The sequence below is a fragment of the Athene cunicularia genome (assembly GCF_003259725.1).
Source record: "Athene cunicularia isolate RWA chromosome 7 unlocalized genomic scaffold, athCun1 chr7_part1, whole genome shotgun sequence".
Lineage (NCBI taxonomy): Eukaryota > Metazoa > Chordata > Aves > Strigiformes > Strigidae > Athene > Athene cunicularia.
Window position 1 is genome coordinate 25,916,282 of NW_020799107.1, and position 21,847 is coordinate 25,938,128.

General features: G+C 43.1%; 1 protein-coding gene across 1 annotated transcript in view; it reads left to right on the plus strand.

Moving 5' to 3' along the window:
* PDIA5 (protein disulfide isomerase family A member 5) overlaps nucleotides 1-21,847 on the plus strand; it is a 110,011-nt gene that overhangs the window by 19,285 nt on the left and 68,879 nt on the right. Inside the window, exons 3-5 of the mRNA XM_026852508.1 lie at nucleotides 2,083-2,170; nucleotides 16,625-16,708; nucleotides 17,474-17,519. Coding sequence (XP_026708309.1) covers nucleotides 2,083-2,170; nucleotides 16,625-16,708; nucleotides 17,474-17,519 — 218 coding nt within the window. The remainder of the gene's footprint in view (nucleotides 1-2,082; nucleotides 2,171-16,624; nucleotides 16,709-17,473; nucleotides 17,520-21,847) is intronic.

Consider the following 21,847-nt stretch of genomic DNA (forward strand, 5'->3'; position numbering starts at 1 on the left):
TATCAGAATTTTGCAGACAAAAATGTGCAGGTGTTGGGATAATTAACTTTGTTTCCTAAAGATATACTTATTCTGAAACAGTTAAAATTATATCTGACTTAAATTTTGTTAAAATATTTATGTTTTGCTATAGTGGGGAACTTTGAGCGCTCAAACTTGGTCAAATGGTTTTGTAGTAACAGGTTCAAAGTGAAAGTCATAAAAGAGTTTCTAATGCTTTTTGATTTTGAAAGGAACACTTTAGATAAAAAAGACATCTGTATTATTCAGCTTTTTAAAGGGAAAATTTTCTTTTTATGCTTAATATTTTAAGTGGTGGTTGCTTTCATTTTTAGAAGCACAACCAGAACACTTCAGCTCTGACACCAATCAAATAAATGTTGCCCTATGGGCGTTGTTCAAAAGCTGTGTTGTGGAGATTTCTTTTTTCTGTTTTTGTTATTTAATTGGTTGGTTTTAGCAGTCTAAAGCATTGCATGCAGAGCTGGCTGCGGGATTAATGTTTCTTCCTAGAACAGTGATCCTTGCACAATTAGAAGTCTCTTGCCTAACTGTCATCCAGAAAGAGAGAAATTGAGGTGCAATTCTAATCCCAGATATACATCCCTCAGCTGTGATGAGATGTTGGCCAGCATCTGATCATACTGCTTCTCAGCTGAGCAAAACTTGATGAGAGTTTCTGTATATCATGCAGAAAATTCATTGATTTCAGGAGATGTCGTCATTTACAGGAGGTGTTTAGTTCACCCTACTATCTAGGTATCCTGCCTAAGGATGAGTGCTGCTCAACTAGTGAGTCTCCTGGGACAAATCTGTCCTATCCTGAAGTCTTATTTTTTAAAGGGCATTTGTCAGACTGTTCCACTCTTAAGTACATATGAAGAATTTCCCCACGTGTCTCTGTCCCTGTGTTGGGGAGAGGTGGCTGTTGCACGTTATCAGTATTGGGGTAGGAAAGTTTCTTGAGAGCTAGCATGTGTGGGCTGGTGTCTCTGATGGCATCAGACCCAAGCAAAGGCTGTTGAACACAAAGAAGCTGTTTCTGGCACAGGAGATTGTTGAGATAAAAACTGTGGAGGTTTAGAGATATTTGAGGGAGGCTGTCCCACTGGCAGTACTTGTCTGCTCTGACCTGTATAGGCCTTCACTTTTTCAGATGTTGGAGACAAGATATTGGTCTACAGAAGCATTTGGTCTGACCCAATATAGCCATTCTTATATTCAGTTAGTTGAACTAGTTGTGGAGCAGCAGCAGATTAAATAGATCTGGAAGAGGCTCTGCATTCTATTTTCTGCTTATTGAGGCAGGAAACAGTTTTTGTTAGATTTTTTTGGGGAATTGATACTTGTTTGAATCTCTGTATTTTTCTCTCCTGAGTTCTTGTCCCATTTTTCTTCTGTGTTTATTTTTAATACCATTTATAAGACTATTTTGGAATGGGAGTGTTTTTCAGAATTTACACATGTGGCATGGCATTACAAAAATCTCAGTTGGGTATTTATAATACAGCCAGTTCTTGGAAGGACCTTTTCTGGGTGCTTTCCACTAATACTTTCGAGCTCCTCACGATTGTTTGTTTGGGTATCTCCCAGGGTTATTATGAGAATAACAGTGTGTTATTTTCTGTGTGTGACAAGGGATAGAATTGAGGCAGGCAGAGATGCTGAATGACTTGCCCTTACAGCTGATGAAGGTCCCAGATGAAGTTGCTCTAATTAGCAGACAGTAGTACAAACTGTTTAATGTCCAGCCACAGGAAAAAGGCAGTGTTGGGATGGAGGCTGGTTTGCAGGAGTGGACACAGTGTAGCTCCATAAATGTAGGTCAGGGGGCATGCCTGGAGGTATGAATTTCAGTGTGTTGTTTAAGGGGGATGGAGGGAAGGAGCCACCAAAACTTCAGCTGCAGCCAGCATTCCTTCTAGTTTACAAAAGATTTTACTGATCACTCTCGTACTGGTTTCTTCAAATTAGACAAAACGTTCTTCCAGTGCTTCAGAACAAAGGAATGCACCGTTGTATTTTTCTATGTGGAGTAATAATGCTGTCACTGATTTTTTTTATTTTTATTTTGTTTTCCAGCTGCTGCTGCGGAAAGCTCACTCAGGTTACTGTCCAGCGTGGCCCAGGAGGTGAAAGGACGGGGTACTATAAGCTGGATAGACTGCGGGTATGTATCATGCTGGTTTTCTCCTTTTGATTTTTTCCCCCTTCTCCCCTTTTGGCTTTTATTGCCGACTTAGCTTTTTTGATGACTCTGACTTTTTGCCTGTAACAGAACTCACTTCATTCTGTGTAGTTTCTTCATAGCTGTAGGAAGTCTGTATCTTACAATCCTCTCTTCTTTTGGACCAGTTGTCGAGAATAATTTTTTCCTTATGGCTGTTGTGACTTCTCTGATGGCATGTTTTTCAGTCTGAAGCTGGAGACCCCAGCTAGCATCACCTACTCATGGGGATTACAGAGCGTGGAAACTCTGACTGTTCTGGCTTTCCCACAAGCCAGGGAATGAGGAATCCCACATGTTGTGCCTCACCTGAAGGGGAGTGCAGTTCTGCTCCAACAGCAAATGTTGCATGAACAGTAGGGCTGCTTACTTAGTTTTGAAGTGTCCACCCATTTGTGTTTCTCAATAAAATGTGCTTCCTTTTAAAGAATTTCCTTTGTGCTTGCATAGGTTCATGTCATTTTTTTAACATGAAGGCAGGGAAACTTGTTTTTGTAAGTGGTTGCTTCTGTGGGAGGAATGAACAGGTGTGTCCTTTCTGGTTTGCAGATGTGGAAGCCTCCACTGTGGTTCTGCTCAATAACACATTGCCTGTGGTTTAAGGTTGTGTATTGTAGTGTCTCTCTGCCTCTGCAGTTTTGAGAGATTTGCCTGCAGGTGGCAAATTTTCTTTCTTGCACTGCAGAACGGCTTGCTGCCTTACGTGTGTGTTTGGGTGGATTGCCATGGCATGAACAAATCACACACCGCACAAATCTAAGTCAGCTCTGAAATCATGTGGCTCCCTTAAAACTGTACTTTTGAAACCAACCTCCATCCATCAAGCAGTGACCCAGAATAAGTCATTGGTAAATCAAAGTTAACATGCTTTTGTTGTTGGTTAACCTGTCTTGTTATCCCCCTGCCACCAGGCAGGTGTCTCTCCCATGGGGTCCTCTGCTTCTGTCTTCTGTTGGCATCCTGTTGGGCTTGTCCACATGTACAGACCTTTCCATCTTTGCCCAACTGAGGGGGACAGTGTTCCAAGTTATCCACTGGCAGAAAGCAGGGCTGCTTCTCCGAGGTCAGTGAAGTCTGTACCAACTCCCACCTGCTGAAAAGCCAGCAAATGAATTATATTGACCTTGATGAGGAGAAGGTTGCGTGGAGATCTGGCATACTTCTGAAATCCAGTCTCCTTTTCTAACAAAAGCACCGATAAACTATTATTGTTGTCAGTAATAATGGCTAGCAAATAGGACACTGGTCTGGCTTCTTGGCTTTAGTTTCTAGTTGACTCCGTTTGTGACTCTGGAGTGGTTACTACCTTTTTGTGTCTTCTGCTTCCCTTTTGTTTTAGGCTGCCTCTGTGTTGGGGGATGTGCACACAACTAAGTGATAACCGTCTGCAGGAATTATTTTAGTTCTTGGTTAGAGAAGGAAAGATTCAGTGTTTAGTACTTCAGTTTGAAATCCAGGGAAGTTTTGGCACTTAGTTCAGTGGGTCAGTCTCTGCTCCTGAGTTTGAGAGTGATGGGGAGGGAAATGTGTTCTTTGGTTTTGCTGTAAAATAAACTTCAATTCATCAAACCCTAATACGCTCTCCAAGTGTTGTCATCTAAACCAAACTTTGTTATGGAAGTTACCTGCAAGAAATGTATTTTAAAGACTCCTTCAAGTAGTGCTTTAAGACAGCTTGCTATACTTGCAGTGCCTTTCCTGTGACCATGGTGGGGAAATATTTATGTTAACCTTCCTATTTGTGGTGAAATGTGAGTTATTCCCAGGGCTTGAAGCAGGCTGGCGAAGGTCATGCTCTAAGAGGTTGGGAGACCTGGGAATAGATTTGTAGGTTCCCAAAATATGCTTTGATACCAGTAATACCACAATTAGAATGCCACTTGCCAAGTGACAGGCAGTGGACAGAGGGCTGTAACATGGCAAGAGCTGTAATTCTTTCTTCAAGCATTGACAGTGCTTTCTTTCAGATCACTCATTTGGGAAGAATCTGGAAAAAATAGATGATCCTTCTGACTGTAGCTGGGTATTTGTCAGAGATGTTTTCTTCTAAACCTCCCTCCTGCAGAGGGATGTTGTAACAGAGTTTGTGAACTTGCCTCATGGGGTAGGGTGAGCTGGAAGACTGGCTTGTGGCAAGGGAGGTCTTGATGCATGCAAAAAAAATCCCCAAACAAATAGTTTGAGCCTGAACCATGTTTTGTGATTGATCAGTTTGTTAAATCTTTAAAGCATTCTGAAATCAATCTTGTAGTGTTGAGGTAACTTTCAAACAATTTTTCTCCTTGAAAGATTTTTTTCCTCTGCTTATTGCTTTTTTAGTTTGTTTTGTATACAGGTGACTGCAAACTGTTGCCCACCTCATTGCAGTGATAATGTGAGAGAGGCTACAGTAGTGTTGTCTGTCACTGGTCACAAAGGGACAGTTGTAGGGCATGAACAGCTGAGTCCTACTGGAGTTGCTCAAGCTATTCTCCCACTGCAAGTATGCCATGAAGCTTATTTGCAAGTCTTCATGCCGAAACAAACAGTGCACAGATGCAGGGATATTTACAGCACAGGCTCAATTTGTTTTACAAATACTGACAAGAAATGGCTTGTTTGGCAGCAATATTTAGCAGGGAATTTTGGCTTTGCTCTTCCAGTCCTGCTGTAGCGGACTACTTTGCCTTCAGATCCAAGCATTGGCAAGGCTGGCATACACGCAGAGTAGTGGTTTGTGTCTCTGCTTCCCTGTGGCGATGACGGCAGTCTTTTTATTTTCTTTTTCTTTATTGGCGGTGGGGTTTTTTTTGTTTCTTGTCATTCTCCTTCTTCCCCTTATTTTCAGGAGAAAGCAAGAACTTACTTCTCCACTGATGGGGAAAACATTATGGATTGTGAAGTCTCGGCAGTATGTTCTGTATTTCATACAGCAGAGGGGAGTGTGCAGGTTTGCAGCTGGAGGCTGGCTACCTGAATTGCTGGCTTATGTGGAAACCGTGCTCACTGGCCTTGGCTTTTGTTGGGTCTGTGGTGTGAGACAGAGGTTAGTCTTGAGCTTTCAGTTCCAGGTTGAGTGGTCTTGGGGAGACCAGGAAGGTTAGTTTTTCAGCATAATGTGGGGAAATACTTGGTTTCTTGCTGAGGTGGTTAGTTTGGAGTAGAGGAGGTTGCCACTTTGTCACTTTGAGGCATATTGTAGTTTGAGTTCAGAGGGACACTGAGCACCATGCAGTGGCTTGCTCGCTCCTTTCCCCTAAGGAATGGGAAGGAGAAAAGTAAAGTGTCAGAAATCAAGATAAGGGCAATGAGGGATGACTCATCCATTATGGTCACATAAAGACAGAGTCCTTAGGGGAAGAAGAAAAGAACATCTGTTTAGTTTGAACACCACCACCACCACTTAACAATCAGAGCAGGAGAGTGAGAAGTATAACCACATCTTAAACACCTTCCCCCAGCCCTCCTTTCTTCTCTGGCTCAGCTTTGCTCCCGATTTATCTCTCTCCTCTCTCCATCACTGGTGCAAGGGCCAGGGGTTGGGTATTGCAGTCCATCCTGCTGCCCCTTCCTCCTCAGGAGGAAGACTCCTCGCATTCTACCACCGCTCCAGTGTGGGGTCCTTCTCACAGGAGACAGTCCTCCACAAACTTATAGCACCGTGAGTCCTTCCCACGAGCTCTAGCATTTTCTCAAGCTGCTCCTATGTATTACAGTCCTCTCAGTGCTGAACTACAACAGCCAGGCCTTCCCTCATAGTCCCAGCTTCTTCGGGTGCAGCCCCCTGCTCCGGCGTGGGGTCCTCCACAGGCTGCAGGTCGGCATCTGCTCCACTGGTGACCTCCATGGGTGCAGGGCACAGCCTGCCCTCTCGGGTGCAGGGGGGTCTCTGCTCTGGTGCACCTTCCCCCTCATCCTCCTTTCTTCCACTGACCTCAGTGTTTGCAAAGGTGTTTCCTTCACAACTCCTCCTCCTCCCAGCTTCCTCTTTTTAAATACATTATCCCAGCTTTGGTGCAAAGGCAGGCCTGGCTTGGAGCTGGGGGAGCTTGTAGCCCCCTCCCCTGTTACCCAAAACCCTGCCACACACAAACCCAGCACAAGGCAGGATAGCAGAGGTCCTCAGAGTGCCTGCGCTTAGGAAATGTAGGTTTGGGAAGTGCCAGGTACCTGCCTTTCCAGGGCAGTTAAGCTTGCTTTCATTAAGTGCCATGCTGGAGCAGGGCCACACTGAGCACAACACACCCAGGGATACCTCTGCATGCAGTGTTGCAGATAAGTTCCGTGTTCGTGGGAGATTTCAGTCAGTTTGTGCAGGCTGATAGACACCTCCTTATAGAGATGAAGGGACAGCATGAGAATTGCTTGCAGCACTGAAGTGGTCACTGTTTGCTCCTGTGTGCTGAGATAGCATATGAGGCTCTGTACATAATTAAACATGAAGCTGTTTCAGTTGTGAATAAAAGACCCACAAATTATGTGACCAAAAAAAAAATGTTTTATTCTAGCCTTTCCATGTTTTAATTACAAGTCTTTGCTGATGTTGAATGAATGGTGGTGTGAGAGACCAGAATAGTGAATTAATCATGACTGGTAAGATGGTGGTATCAGGGGCAGAGTACAACACTGCAGGTTGATAAATCTTCAGTGTGTCCCAGAGGGATGGATCACTTGTCTTACGAGCAAGTGTTCTGGGACTAGTGTTTGTGGAGATGCCACATTAATAGGAGTCGAGAGTCCCAGCTTCTGTTCCTGGCTCTGAGAATGATTCACTTGTTATTATATTTTGTGCTGTTAAAAAAGGTAAGGTGTATATTTTCCAGGCAACCAGGTAGATATTGCCTGATTCGTTAGTCAACGTTTATAAAGACTTGGAGAACTTTGAAAGGAAAAATGCTACAGCAGCACGAATGAGTGCTCTTCATTTTGTGCGTTCAGATGCTATTTGGGACAGGCATGCAAGCAAGCAGAGGGTTGGGTTACTTATCAAATTGTTTTTAGTGTAGTAGGCTGATAGGAATTTTGGAAATTGAAGAGATTCATAGGAAATTGAAAGCTTAAGATGTTTGCAGACAGGAAAATGTCGTGTTCTTTTGTGTGATCTGAGAGTGTGGCTGCTGCTAACTAACAGCAGGTCGGGGTGCAGTGCAGCTGGTGTGTGCTGCATAGGCGGATGGAGAGTTGGTGTATGTGCCGCAGAGCCTCTGCATCCCCCCTCATTTCCTGAGACCTCCATCTTTGGAGGTGTAGCACAACTGGAGGTAAGCACTGATGTGGTCAAGTGAGAAGAGGAGTTTTGTGAAAAACAGTGTCTTGGCAAATCCTTATGGTGGCAAGGAAAGGTACGAAGTGATGTTCCTGGGAACACAATAAGATGGAGTTCCTGCTTGAGTGAAAGACAAAATTTATACTGCTTTCCTTTAAAGAAGACAAAGCTCCAGTCCCAGTTTGTGATGACCTGAGATCTGGTTTTGAAGAATTATAAAGTTATCTTCTAGCTTTGTTGAAGAGAAGAAAATGTGTTTGGCAGGTTATAAAATGTATTGTGGTCAGGTGCAGCTTTGTGGAGGTGGCAGAAGAGGTTTAAACTAGCTCTTTCCATCCTGAATGTGATTTAGTGAACACTCCCTAGTTTTCCTGTTACTGAATTGTCTCAAGTTTTTTATTGGCTAACTCCTGCCCAATTGTGGACTGGTATTTAAAAAAAAAGCACCATTTTTTTTGGCTCTGGATAATTATTCTCTGCTCAAACTTGCATGGTTCCCTTTACTGTAGGTCCCAAACATAAACAAAGCTGTGTGATTTCCATCTGCTGTCATAGCGAGTGTGCTTGGCTTTAGCACATCAGACTGCTAGGAAGAGGAAATGCCATCTGGTTAAAATGTCTGACTAATTTTTGGGTGGTTTTAATCCAACTTCTTCTGCTTCTGTGTGTCATACTTTTAGTCCCTTTTGTATGTCCTGTGCATCATTCTTGTGGTCCCCATCCCCAATAATTGCTTGATATTGTTGCAATCCCATGACATTCAGCATAAAGGTAAGACTGTCATTTGGCTGGTAAAGCAGTCATTTCAGAGCTATGTATCGAAATGTGTGCTGCTTCATGAGAGCGCCAAATCTAATGAGTGATGGTCTTTTCTGGGATTTCCCCCAATTTATGTGTTTATCTGCCTTTTAGATGAAATCTTCCTTCCCAAATTTCTAATTTCCTAATGCTTTGATACAGAAAGGCTTTACCCATACACACAGTCATAAATGAATTTGTTTAATGCCTTGAAATAGCAGGGAGGAAGTTCAGAAATAAGGCTGCTGGTACAGATAGCATTAAGTGTCATTTTGCTCTTTAGTTTTTACCCTCACTCCTATAAAGCTGATCAGAAGTAGGATTTATTTAAGAGAGTAAGTACTCATCTTCATTTCTTGTAGCTGAATTTTAAAGCTGATGAAAAAGATGACCAGATCTAATGGAGAGAGAAAAAAGGAAGAAGAAAGGAGTGCTCTTGCACTGATACTTCCATGCAGGTAGATTTCCAATGGCTGGGATTTCAGCCTTTTTCTACAGTTGGCTTGAAAGCGAAGGGCAGCTCAGGAGTGGATAGCACTTAATGTGAGGTGCCAGCCTGCGGGAGATAGCAGAGGCTCTGTTTGCAGCTGGTCGAGGGGAGGTAAGCCGTGTGTCCATCAGGAACACTTTGCAGGTGTAGTTATACTGTTGACATGGTCCTTGTGTGGAAGCCATTTATATGGGCAAACTGTGCATGCAGCGTAGATTTTTCAGTGACTTCCTCCTGTCTCTGTTATAACCTGTCTGCATGGTTAATGCTAATTCACATTAAAGCCTTTTTGTTTTCTTATAAGAGTGACCATGCAGGAAGTGCCAGTCTGAAAAAAAAAATTCCTTTTTAAAGTCAGCTCTGTGTTCCTAACCTAAGCCCATTTAGTCTGGTGTATCGCATTAATTCAGAAATGGAGAATGTTTAACTAAAATCCACTGTAATGTTTGGGTGTACAAGCCTGGGCTCATGTCTCAATTTCATCCTAACCATGTGTATTCTGTGAGTTTTGCCTAGAGTTGCTCATTAACTGTCAGTCTTCAACCCTGCTGCTTTTCCGCCTAAAATGAAGAGTAAGTGAACTAAGATTTGATGTAAAGTTACTTCTTTTCCTACACTCAATACTTATTAAACATCCTCTATAATCATCTCCAGGCCCATAGTGCAGCTAAAGGTCATAAAACAGGTGCCAAGGGAACTGCAGTGTGCTGCAGTGTCTGTGTGCTTGTAGACGATACATTCAAAACCTACTTTTGGGGGGATCTTAGGTTAAACTGAAAAGGCAGTGGTAGTTGTAACGTGTCCCAGGTTAGGACAGTGGTCCCCTGTACCAGGTTATGTGAGTTAGAGGAGTTCTGGATGAGTCTGAGGAAAGCTGCTGCATTGTAAAGGGAGTTTGAATGTTTGGCGTTTCTAGAAGTTCCTGCAAAGCCTTTGGTAGCTCCTGTGAATGTGTTCACCTTATCTCTGTGCAGGTGTGTGGGCTGCTGAGTGCCTCTTCCTAATTTATATTTCCATGGAAAGTAACATTCATTTTAACTTCCTGACTTTCTGCAGGGCTGGATCTTACAATCTTTTTCCCTTAATTGTTTTTGCTTGACGATACCCGTTACCTTTTTGTCTTGGGTTTCTTTCTGCTCTTTTGTCTTGCTTTTGCTTGCAGTGAGAATCAATCTCATGAGTTCTAATTTTCAGAAAATACTTCTTTTTAATCTCATTTCTATAGATTCCTGGCTTCTCTAATTGACTAATGGGCACAGGGAGTCATTTGTATTGGGTGACGAGTGGTGCTGGGTCTCTGCAGCACACGGATTATTCTGTTTGCATTCCTGGCACGTTCCAGGGGAGCATTTGGAGCAGAAGGCTGCGATCGCCTCATGGGTCACAGGAAGACTTTTTGCTGCGTTCTAGGGGGAAAAATCAGGCCCTAAATTCAAGTGAGACTCTGTCCTGTCAATCTGCTAATCCTAATCTTTAATTCTCTCCAGCAGCAGGTTTTTTGGTTTTGGTTTTTGTCTCCCCATCCCTTAAAAGATTCAAGCTTTTCATCTGCCGCATTGTTTGAGCAGCTCGTTTGTTCTGTGCTATGGAAACCTGTTGCTATTGTTACTTCTTTTATAAGATAATTTCCATCAGGAGCCTAGAACGGTGACAAAATGTTGCTTTGTTTTCAAAGACAAATCTTGTGTTTTAAGCTTTCTGTGCTGATTACTTCTGCATCCATCTCTCCTGAGTCCTGTTCCTATTTTTGTGTCTGCAGGTTCTTAAACACCACTCATAGTATCAAAGTGCCTGTCTGCAGAGAGAGCTGCGTATGGGCTTTCTGTTTGAGTAGATGTAAGCCATTACCATCCAGCGGCTGCTTAGCACAGCTCTTTGGAGAAGTGCTCTTGCAAGCTAGGCTGATGGTTTGAGATGCGATTTATTTATTTATTTATTCCCTTCTCTGATTTCACATCTGTCTCAAGAGAGTGATACAGGAAGGTCTGGGATCATTAGAGAATATGAGGAGCCTTACAAATGTGACATACTGTCAGCAACAGTAGCTGTGGCAGCTGCTGCCCTGGGCTGGGAGGAGTGAGGACTATGGGGAGGTAATGCCAGCAGTCTGAGAGAAGGAGAGTTTTGCAGGGTTGGTCTGTTTTAATTTGGTCACCAAAGTACACAAGCTGCTGTAGTATAAATGGATCACAACAGTCCTTGTTGGAGGGTGAGATTGATGAGTGCAAGGAGCATAGTCAGAATCCCCCATTGTTCCTAACAATGGCTAACAAATTGCATTTTAAAATTTTGAAATCTTGTAGGAGCACACATTTAACTACAACTGACTGTTAATGACTTCCTCTTTCAGATTAGGCTTGACAGTGCAAATGTGGTTTATATTTTTAGGTGGCTTGAAGAAATATCTGGTGCTGACACTCCTTTTGCTGCTTTTTTGGGTCACAAGCTCAATTAATTGTTTGGCAGGATCTCAACTCCATGCTTTCTCAGGATGTTCATCAGTCTGTTGTCTGGAGAGGGTATTCTATGGAAGGTAGCCAGAGGGCATTGCAGAGGATGCAGATTGGACTGGGAAACCCTGTTTGATAATTCACTTGTGAAGGCTGGCCTGAAATTGCAGTTGCACTTCCCTGAAGTTATAACTGGAGTTGTTCTCTGTACAGTGGTTTTCTCCATAACATAAAAGAATGAAAGCAGTTAAACGGCAGAGATAATGAGAAAGCGTGCTGGTAACAAGATGACAGCTTTGACCGGTACCTTCCAAGGCTTTTTCCAGTGTTGGGAGGCTTGTTGTAGGAAGCCCTGTTTCTGCTCTGACATACTGCCTTGCTCTCAGAGAGTGTTATTCCTCCTTACCTGCTCAGTCTTGTCTTTTCCAGCTGTTGGGACAGTGACAGTTTGTTTATCTGATAAAGCAGAGCCTCCATTGCTTTGGGGTCTACAGGTGCAACTGTGATGCAAGGGACTGCTGAAGCATATTTTATGTGGATTGTTGAGCCCTGTTTCAGACTGAGAGATATACATATAGAAGAGATAAAATCTGTTTACAGATTGTGAGGTCTGTGGTTCACATGTGGTTACATGATATGCTGATAGAGGAGTGAGATAGTTTTTGTGCAGGCAGATTTACTGACCTGGTTACTCAAATTGGCGCTGTCAGTGTTTTTATTAATTACTTCTCTTATGCCTGGAAACACTGTGGGTACCGATGAAAAAGAAGGCTGGGTCCAGTCCTAGGTGCCAGCACTGTAGCACTGAAGTGGCCACACAGCACATTCACATGCTGCTATTACGATGGCAACTGGAGATGAACTTTTTTTGGGTGACATTTTTGTCATTTCCTAAGAGGGGTTTTGACAGTCATTCCAGATCCTTCCTCCCCAGAGGCTGATGTGGTTGTAGGGCTGTTTTTCCTTCTTGATGAGAAGCCAGTGGGCCGCATTATGTGATAAGGGAAATAATTAGGGAGCTGCAGGAGATCTTATCTGTGCTTATGTGGGAGGATGGTGCTGAGGATGTTTGGTCTTGTCCTGCTGCCTTCAGGACCTCCCAGGACAATTTGAATTTGCCCAAGGAGGGTGTTTTGCACTGTCACTTTCATGCACTATTTCTTACTTAGGATCTGTCCAGCTCAGACTTGTTTTGTTTTTAGAAACCAATATGGAGTTACTGCAGCCAAACTCCTGGATAGTATTTTGTGTTCCTCCTGTCTATCTTTGTCCATTGTTCTTTCTCTCTCCAAATTACCTTGACTCATTACTGCAAAAGCCTTTCTCTGGGTTGCTTGTGCCACTGGGGAATGCCATCAGTATCTCTCACTGCTTCTCCATCCTTATGAACACAAGCTCCCAGGCCTGTGAGCAGCCCTGCACAGGCAGAGCATCCTGCGCCACTCCTGAGGAATGTCTGTGGCACGTCCTCTTCAGGTGCTGGCTTCACTGATGATGAGCCAAAGGAGGTCAGATCTCCTTCACAAGCCCCTCGCTCTCCTCCTGCTCTGGTAACAGCTGGCTGCCTGTGCGCAGTGATTATTCATGCATGTTAACGCTGACAGGGGACCCCAGAGGTTTACAGGGAACGCTCCAGTTGGGCTTCCTGCCAGCTCCATCGTAACCCCAGTTGACAGAAGTGGCTCCCAGTAGAGGAGACGGGGATGTGAATGAAAAGGGGTGAAGAGTTCCTGCAATGCATGCTGTCTTTGTTGTTTAGACTACTTGCTTAGGTAGGCCGACTTGGATCTTTGTTTAATTGTTCTTTTTACCACACTGCCATATGTCTTTGCTTCTCTATCAGGGAGTGTTTTGGAGCCTTGGTTTGGTTTTGTGGGAAGGAGGAGTGTGGGGAACATCCCTGTGGTGGTAGAAGGAAGCCATACCATTATACCACTTAGGGTTGACCTTACTACCACATAGCTACTGGTTAGGTCCTTTCTGCAGATAGGCTGGTGTTTTTGATGATTTTGTGTTGAAGATAAAGCTGGATGATTTGTGGGACTGCCTGCAAGCAAAGCAGAGGTCCCTTCAGCAGTAGCACAGCAAGGATCTGCAAGGGTTTAAATTGTTCTGGACAGAAATGGCACCTGGCAGCCAAGGATGGCTGCTGGAGGCATTACTGACCTCATCCTTAAACCTGTATTTCCTGAGCCTGGTGCCTTGCCTGGAGTGTATTGGCCTAGGTGGTAGAGTGCTGATTTTGGGGGTGGCTTCTGGCTTTTTTTTAGATTTGGGGGTTTGTTGGTTTTCTTTTTTGTTTTTTTCCCTTTAGTCTTTATAACAAACTCTTACACTGCCTCTTCAAGTAGTATAATTAAATTGCAAGAACTGGAGTCCTAATTACCCTCTCCCATGTGAGAGTTGAGGAGCTCATCTTCAGAGAAAGGCTGTTGGCTAAGATCCAAAAGAGGCAAATCTCAGAGCGGAAGCAGAGACTGCATCTGTGTTGATATTTACTCTTAATAAGGATAATGGTCATTACTAAGTGATATCAGAGCAGGTTGCTCTCTGCAGATTATTTTTGTCTAGCTCTAAGTGAAGGTAGAAAGAAAAGCAGAACGGGTCCATCTCTGCCATTTCTGTATGTCTCCTTTTCTGCTTTTTCCAAAGAATTGGTAGTATAGTATCTGAGCTGGTGGGTCTGGCATGTGCAGAGATCTGCACTGATGCATGAAAAAAATTACTGATACATATTTAGATACTTCCTGTTCTGGGAATTTGCTCCTCTTCCATCCCTTGCATCAGTGCGGATACCTTGCATAAACAGACTAAACTCCCAATGCAGCGGTGCAGAGAATCTGCCCACTAAATGGTGAGACACATACTGGAGCAAACTGCTGCTTTCTTTCCTGAGATAATGGATATGTGTTCAGGCAGCTGTGTGAATCTCTACAAACGGAGCAACCCTGAAAGCAGGGCAGGCTTAGATCCTGTTTCCTTCCAGTGAAACAGCTCTTCTTATCTATCTTTTTTTAATAGAAACTCATGCAAACAGAAAATGGAGTGGTAGGAGTTTCTAGCTGGTTCCTCACAGCTACATCTCAGTAGTAGTGTTTTGTAGCCTTTTTCCATTATAAACCCTGCAGAACTTTTCTAAGATGACTGTCCAGATCTCTAAATGACACATAAGGAAAAATTGCACTTTTTTCCCCACATGATTTGAAGTTGCACCAAATTGGTGACAGGACTGGCAACAGAATTGTTTGATACCTATTTTGGTCCTCTACTGATGCTGGAACAATTGTCTGCACATCTTGGGGTTTGACAGACCCTGTTGCTGGAGGTTTCAGTCTTATACTTGTTCACATCAACCACCTAACATTTGTATTGGCAAGGCTGAGGTGACCAAATAGATGTGTATCCTGGAAACATTTGGCAGTGTCTAGAGCATTTACAAATGTTGACAGTGGTTCAGGCTGACTTCAGTTAACTCCCTGGCAGTCAGCTCCAGCAAGGCCACAAGGGCTTCTCCATGCTTCTAGATCTGTCTGGGGTAAGAAAGGAGGATGATCTGAAATTGGTGCCTCCTGAAATTCCCTGACCTTCGAGTTGCTTAGGTTTAGCCCATGGGACCATTGTAGCACTGCAGGTGAGAGAAGGAGGGATGTTTCTGGCCCCAGGGTTTGATGTTGCTGCAGACTTGCTGTACAGACTCCACCTGGCAAACCAGCTTTCTGGCAAAACTCCAAATCCAGGCTATTTGTTTTGGAATCTAGTTTTGTTACAAGGAGATATGTTCACTTTATTCAATGAACAGATGATATGTTTTAGCTCCGCCTTCCACTGCAGTCTGGGGAAAACAAAGATGCAGCAGCAACAGGAAAGGAACTGTCTTCCTGGGCTCGGATGTCCTGCCTCCTGGAGAAGCAAAGAAAGATTATGGGTTACTGTGACTAGCTTTGGCTGTGATCTGAAAATGCAGAACTGACATGACTTCAGTAAAACCTCAGATGAATGTGCTTCTGTACAATTGGGATTACAGGTGCTCCTCGCTGGTGAGGTAGTTGCATGCTTTGGTAGTTCCTTAAAATGGTAATTTCTGTCTTCTGCATAATATTCCAATTTTGTTGCCTGTGTCCATAGCACACCCCTCCTTGCTGCCATCTAGAATAAGCATTTGGGAAGTTTCCACAATGACACACTCTCATCTGCAGCACACTGCAAACTTACTGTTTGTTGTTCCTCACATTTGCAGAAAGGCAGCTGGAGAACATTGGGAGAATTAGCACCAGTGCTGGCAGCAGCACTTAATTTGGTGGGACTCTTGCAACCCTTGCATCTTGCCATCTCTGATGTGTTTAAACTTGATGGTTTTTCAGTGTTTTCATTTTCTAAATTGATTTATCTATGTAAAAGGTACAAGTTGTCCTCTGCTAGGAACAAGTTTCCAAGCTTTTAGATCTTGCTGTTTTTCGATGCAAAGAATAGTCTTTTCAATGCATATCATTCTCTTTACTTTGTAGTTGTACTGTTTCACTTATCTCCCCAGGTCTTTTACTGACTTCATATCCACTTGAGCTTGAAGTATCCTTATAGCTTCATGTCTGCATTGTTTAGGACAGCAGTTAGGCCATGAAGACCCTTTACCTGCCCATCTAAGCAAATGTATATGCAATTTCTCCTATGACCCTTCTGTCGTCTTCAACTCAGCTTAATCTGATGCTGGAAGAGATTCATGCTGTCTGAAAACCACCTCCAGCAGTCTGTCTGCTGTTATGTGCAGCCTCCCTCTTCAGGAGCTGTGGCAAATGGTCTTTACCTCCGCTTGTTAGTTGTGACTCCATGACACATCCCTCGTACCTAGAGTGAATGGGATTGCTGGATTTGGGGCTCCAAAATTTGAATTGTTTTTTGCTTTCTGCAGGACCTTTTAAGGTTATCTACTTGTAATCTGGACTTCGAGATACCATGAAGATGTTTCTTTTCTGTTTTATCTTCTGCCAAATATAAAAGCTGATCTGCTTTTTTTGTTTGACTCTTTTTCACAAACAGTACTCTTTGACCACTACCCTAACAGTAGTGTGGCCTTCTTGAAAACTTGACTTCCTAAATTTTATGTTAATCCCATGGACAGAAGGTCTCCTGAGGTACTCAAACATGCTAGAATGGACTGCTTTTCTACTGGTTAGGGTCTGGATTTGGGATGTGGTTTTAACACAGTTCACTGCGTCCTGACCAAGCAAATGGAGAAATTAAATTGGCTGATGCAGGTTTTCACAATGCTTGTCCCACAAACTTAGCTGAACAGCTTCCAAATTACTGTTAGTTGCAACTAATTGCTGATGAGGAAGCACAGCAATGAGTTTTCAGAACTGAATGCGTTTGATTTCCTTTCTTGTAACCATTTTTCTTCCAATATGTGTTTTTTGCAGTGATACTGAAAGCCGAAAATTATGCAAGAAGATGAAAGTAAATCCTAATTCAAAGGAGAAAGGAGTGGAATTGCTCCATTATAAGTGAGTGCTGGGCTGGGTTTGTAGTTCCTAATTGTTGATGCCCCTGGTGGGACCATTTGTTCTCCTTGCAGCATCATACTGCTGCAGCATGAAGACTTCTTATTTTTTATCTTTTGACACGTGAAATTGGTTGCAGTTTCTTCAGTCTGCAAGCATGTGTTGTGACAGAAGTTGAGATAAATATATTCTGCTGTTGAACAGAGTAAAAGCATGAGTAGGACCTGGGAGAGGTGCCCAATGGACTAAAACTACCCAGTGCCCAGGGCTGATGCCTGAGATTTGAGCTTTCTTGCTTTCCCTGTCACGTGCCTGCTGGCATGTGCCTTGGGCAAGTCCCTTCACCTATCTGTGCTTGCTTTTCTGACTTGAGATAGTACTTCATAAATTAAGTAGAGGAAGGCAAGTGTAGTGAGATAGCGAGAGATTTTCTTCCTGGAAATAATAGGAGTGGGAGTACTGTTAAGTGTAAGAGACACCAAGCAGCTGCATATCCATCTCCAAAGATCATGCCTTAGTTAATATTCTTGTTAAAGTGTCAGGGAGGAAAGTATTTACTAGAAACCTGTTTGCTTTACACTGTTTCACCCCTTTTCCTTACTGTCTTCCACCCTGCCCTCCTTAAATTACTGTACTGTAAATTCTCCTTAGTTCTGTGCTTCAGCAGGATAATGTTATTCTGGTTAGAGAGAAGTGAGGAAGAGCAGTTGTATGATTTCCAGCAACAATACTGTAAGTTAACACTTTTCCCCACTCCTTGTTCAACAGGGATGGTGCATTTCATACTGAATATAACAGAGCGGTCACGTTGAAGGTAAATTTAAATATTTGATTATTATTCTTTCGGCTTTGCTAGATATGGGGGAGACATTTGTGGATTAAAAACGGGTGTTGGTACATTTTCATGCTGAAGGCATGACTTTTTGTGTGCGTATGTGTCTGCCAACCGCAGATCAAGTAGAACTGTGTATTATGAAAAATATTGAAACCATGTTGAATTGTAATGTAAACTGTGAGTTAACTTGCGGGCTGGTAACAAACAGATTTTCTTGTTTTGTTTACAAGGTGCTATTAGTAGCAGTATAACTAAAAGTATTAGCTGATACTGCATTTTGATAAGGAGTTCTCTGAGGTTTTTAGGTTATGTGTTTATAAACTTTAAAGAGAGCTGAGAGGCCTTATCTTTTGTCGGATTATGGAACCACAGTTCCTGGGGATATTCCCTGAGTGTAGCGGAGATAAAATGACCTTCCTTCTTCTGCAAACCTTGACACAAAGCAACAGAAAGCAACATTCTGTAAGGGCAATGGAGGAAAGAAGAAATGAAGGGTGAAATGAATGTGTAGATCTTCATGATTGTAGAAATGGTGGACTGAAGGCACAGTTAACAGGCTAAAAGTGTGCAACCTTCCTCTGCAAAGCCGTGGTGAAGCACTGGGAGTATTGTCATGTGAGGCTACAGCCCTGCAATCACTTGACTTCCAGAAATGGCTTCTATCTCTAATGCCCAGTTCCCATTTCTCTTCCTCCTCCAGCAAACTCAGGCTCTGCACCATTGTTGGTCTTCTGGGGGCTCCATGACACCACCCCAGGCTGACATCATTACATTTACTTACCTTTCTGGCTTGTTCAGGGGTTTAGCCTGTGATGGAGGAAATCCTGTGTGAGATCCACATGAACCTGAGTCTGTCAGAGTGGCCATTCCTAAGCATGCTTGATCTGGACCTTCCTTTTACAGCCAGAGTTGTTGTGGGGTAGCTGATGGGGGGACTGGCTTGGAAGGGTGACACTCAGCCTACATTTGGGGATTGCACTTGCAGGATTCACCTGAGGTGGGGAGAGTAGGACTGTGTATCTTCCCGCCTCCTGCAGTAGAAATCTTTTCTGGCACTAGGAAGGGCAATATTGGTTACCCAGCCTAGTCAGCAAGTGCCTGATGCTCTTTCTGTACTTTGTGAGGAAATCCACCTGGTGATTTTTATTTTTTTTTTCCTCCTCCTGGTGCATGGTGGGGCAAGGAAGACTTGTTAATTGCCTCAATTTGGGTGGTTTGAACAATGCATGACATGTCTTTCCTGCTCTCCATAAAGTGCTGCAACCAGGAATGAGTGCTTCCTTACAGATTGGATCAACTGCAAAGCACCTGCAGAGCCCCAGGGAGCGTTGGGCTGAGAGGCAATCACAGCACAACGGGAACCATACCATTTAGTCCTTCAGATGCTGTTTGGTGATGAGCATTTACCCCTTCCCTTTTGCCTTGTCTTCTGGGAAGAAGTAAGCAGCATCCTGTGGACAGAGATGTGTGATGCCAGTGTGGGTGGAAGAGGGGTTTTGAAGGTCACTCGCTCTAGAAGCTGTAGTCTTTCTTAATTTAACTGCTGCTGTGAAGCCAACTGCTAATGATGTACAGGTGGACAGTGCATCAGAGCTGGGCAGTGGTCAGATAACTCAGCTGAGTGTTTATTTGTTCTACTGCTCACAGCTGCCTGAATATTTTCTGTATTTCTCCCTCTGTACCACTTCTCCCTATTTTCTTCTGTTGAGACTGACCTTTCTTTCTGTCTTTCTCTCAGCTGTGTTTGTCAGGAATCTCCCAGTACATTACAAACAGTGAGCAGCGGAACAACACAATTACGTAGGGTATCATACTCATTTTACGGACAGGTGGACACAGTGAAGAACGGGGAGATTAAAGGATTTGTTTCACATCATTCAGCAAGCTTGTGGCAATAAAACTCAGATTTTCTTTCCAGGCATCCAGTAGACATATTAATATATGTATGACATTTTGGAGAGTGAGAGTGATGGACACAGCTCTGAAGAACTGTAAAAGGATTCTTCTAAAGTAATCTGCAATTTCATTGATGTGGCTGATCCAGCTGATAGTGTACTCAGGTTTTTAAGAAAAGCTTTTCATTTCTTAAAGTAACTAAATCCTTATGTAATTAGCAGAGATGCCCTTGTGGGTTTGCTGTTAAAAATATGAAGAATAAAGGCTAGCTCGGTGTTCACAGTGGGGGGAAGTTAGCTGTCAGAACCTCCAGCTGCTGAGACCCGTGTTAGAATCTGAGCTGTTAAAGGGAGGTGAACGGCAAGATAACAAAGTTCAGTGATGCAAAATTGTTAGTGATAGTTTTAAAAATATATTTCCAACTCTTTGCAGAAGGGCTTAGGTTCTCACAATACCAAGTGGCTGGTCAATATGAAAGTTAGGAACCTGCAGGGTAGTAAACATGAGAGGGAAGGAAAGGTCACAGATCCAGCTATGGTGGAGAATGCAGGCTGTTATAATGGGTTTTGGATTACCAATCAGGACAGCGGTTGGATTGAAAGTATTGGCCCTGTGCTTAACAGTATTTAAAAATCAAATTATTAGGAAATGAATAGAGAATGGAAGAGGAAATGTTATTAAATATTATTCTACCTTCTGAGTCCATTGGATTCCTTCATCTTGTGTCTTGTATGTGATTCTGGTTGCCCCATCAAGTGGAAGGTGTAGAAGTACTGCAGAAGAGCAGTGAGGATGATCAGAGGTACAGATGGCTTGAATATTTGCATGAAGATTCTTGGGCTTGGAAAAAAGGACACCTGGAGGAGATTACGATAGATATTTGTATCACTGTGAGTAGCTTGAATAAATGGATTATTACCTATTTTTTTCTCCAAACTTGGATGCAAACAGTGGCATTTTTGGGACTGCTGATTTGAAGCAAATAGCTGCAATGTTTAAAAAAAAAAGTTGTGGAAACTGTAGCTACATGTTGTGAAAGCCAAGAATTTAGGAGTCTTAAAACCAGGTTTAGATAGTCATAAAGGATAGATCTATTGACAGTTAGCAAGCACAGAGGTCCAAATACAACAGCTGGTACAGAGTCCGTAAACTTAATTACTTTTTGCCAGAAATTGAGCATGTACCAGTGTATGCTATATAAGAATAGTACTAGTATAGTTTTTCCCCAAGTATCTGTAGTCAGCTGCTGTTGGAGACCTAAGCTTAGATCAGTCTTTGGTCTTAACTGATATGTCTGTTCATATGTTGTTTTAGCCACACCATCATGTCCTAATCCTCAGTAGTGCCATAAGGCCAGTATCCAGGCTGTGTTTATTACATGATGAAGCCTTTTCTGGAGGATAAAGTACAGGGAGAGTTTTACTCTCCTTCTAAAGTGGAGAAAACTCATTAGAGTACAAATTCAGTGCTAGCAGAGGGAATAGACCAGCCCAATAAATTGGTCTTGTTCTAAATTCTGAATCCTTTACCAGTTTGCTGTTGTAAGGAGTGTGTATGTGAATTCAAGGGAAGCCTTTATAAGCATCCCTACTGCATTATATTTCAATAGAGTGAAAAGTACAGGGATGTGGGTTTTTTCAGATTAAAACTTAGGTCTACATACGATAGCCAGCTATTGTGCTGTTAAAACTAGTTTGCTTTTAGCAGCATAGGCTGGATGGAGCCATGTCCCGTATTCTGCTGGAATGATGTTTAGGGTTCAAAGCTGTTGCAGGGATTCAGGCAGTGGGTTACAGCCCAGCATGGCTCTGTTGGTGCCGCAGGGTCGAAGCAGGTCCTGGCCATGTCATGGCAGGACAGGAGTGTAGCTGATTGTTCAACCTGGGGGTTGTTGTGGCCTAGACCTTGCTCTGATCTCTAACCCAGCAGCCTCGGGACCAGTGCTGTTCTGTGTTCAAGTGCTGTGCTTTGGTGGCAGGTGGGGGGGGGTGTCTTTCCTATTTAAAGGCACACAGGAAGTTCTCTTCACTGCATGAAGTAATGAGTGCAAGGCAATGTACTGCCTGCTCCTGCCAGAAGACATTACACATCTAATTTTTTCTGACTTGGCTAAGAGGGAGAGGCTGGATGAATTAAATCTCTTTAATCCCTCATCCTCTAACCACATCTGTTTCTACATGACTGAACTTGGCATGCAGGAATTCTTGAAACTAGCAAAGTCAATTGTACTTATTAGCTGTTTAAAATGTTGACCCCTCTCTCCTTCCCTCCAGTGTATAGCTGAGGTCTGTGCAGACTGAGAGTGAGCAGAACTTTATGTAGCTTTCCAAAATGTAGAACATCTCCACTGTTTTGTCCTCTTCTCTCATTTCCCTGTATATTACTAAGTTTTCTTAGGCATCATTTGGGAT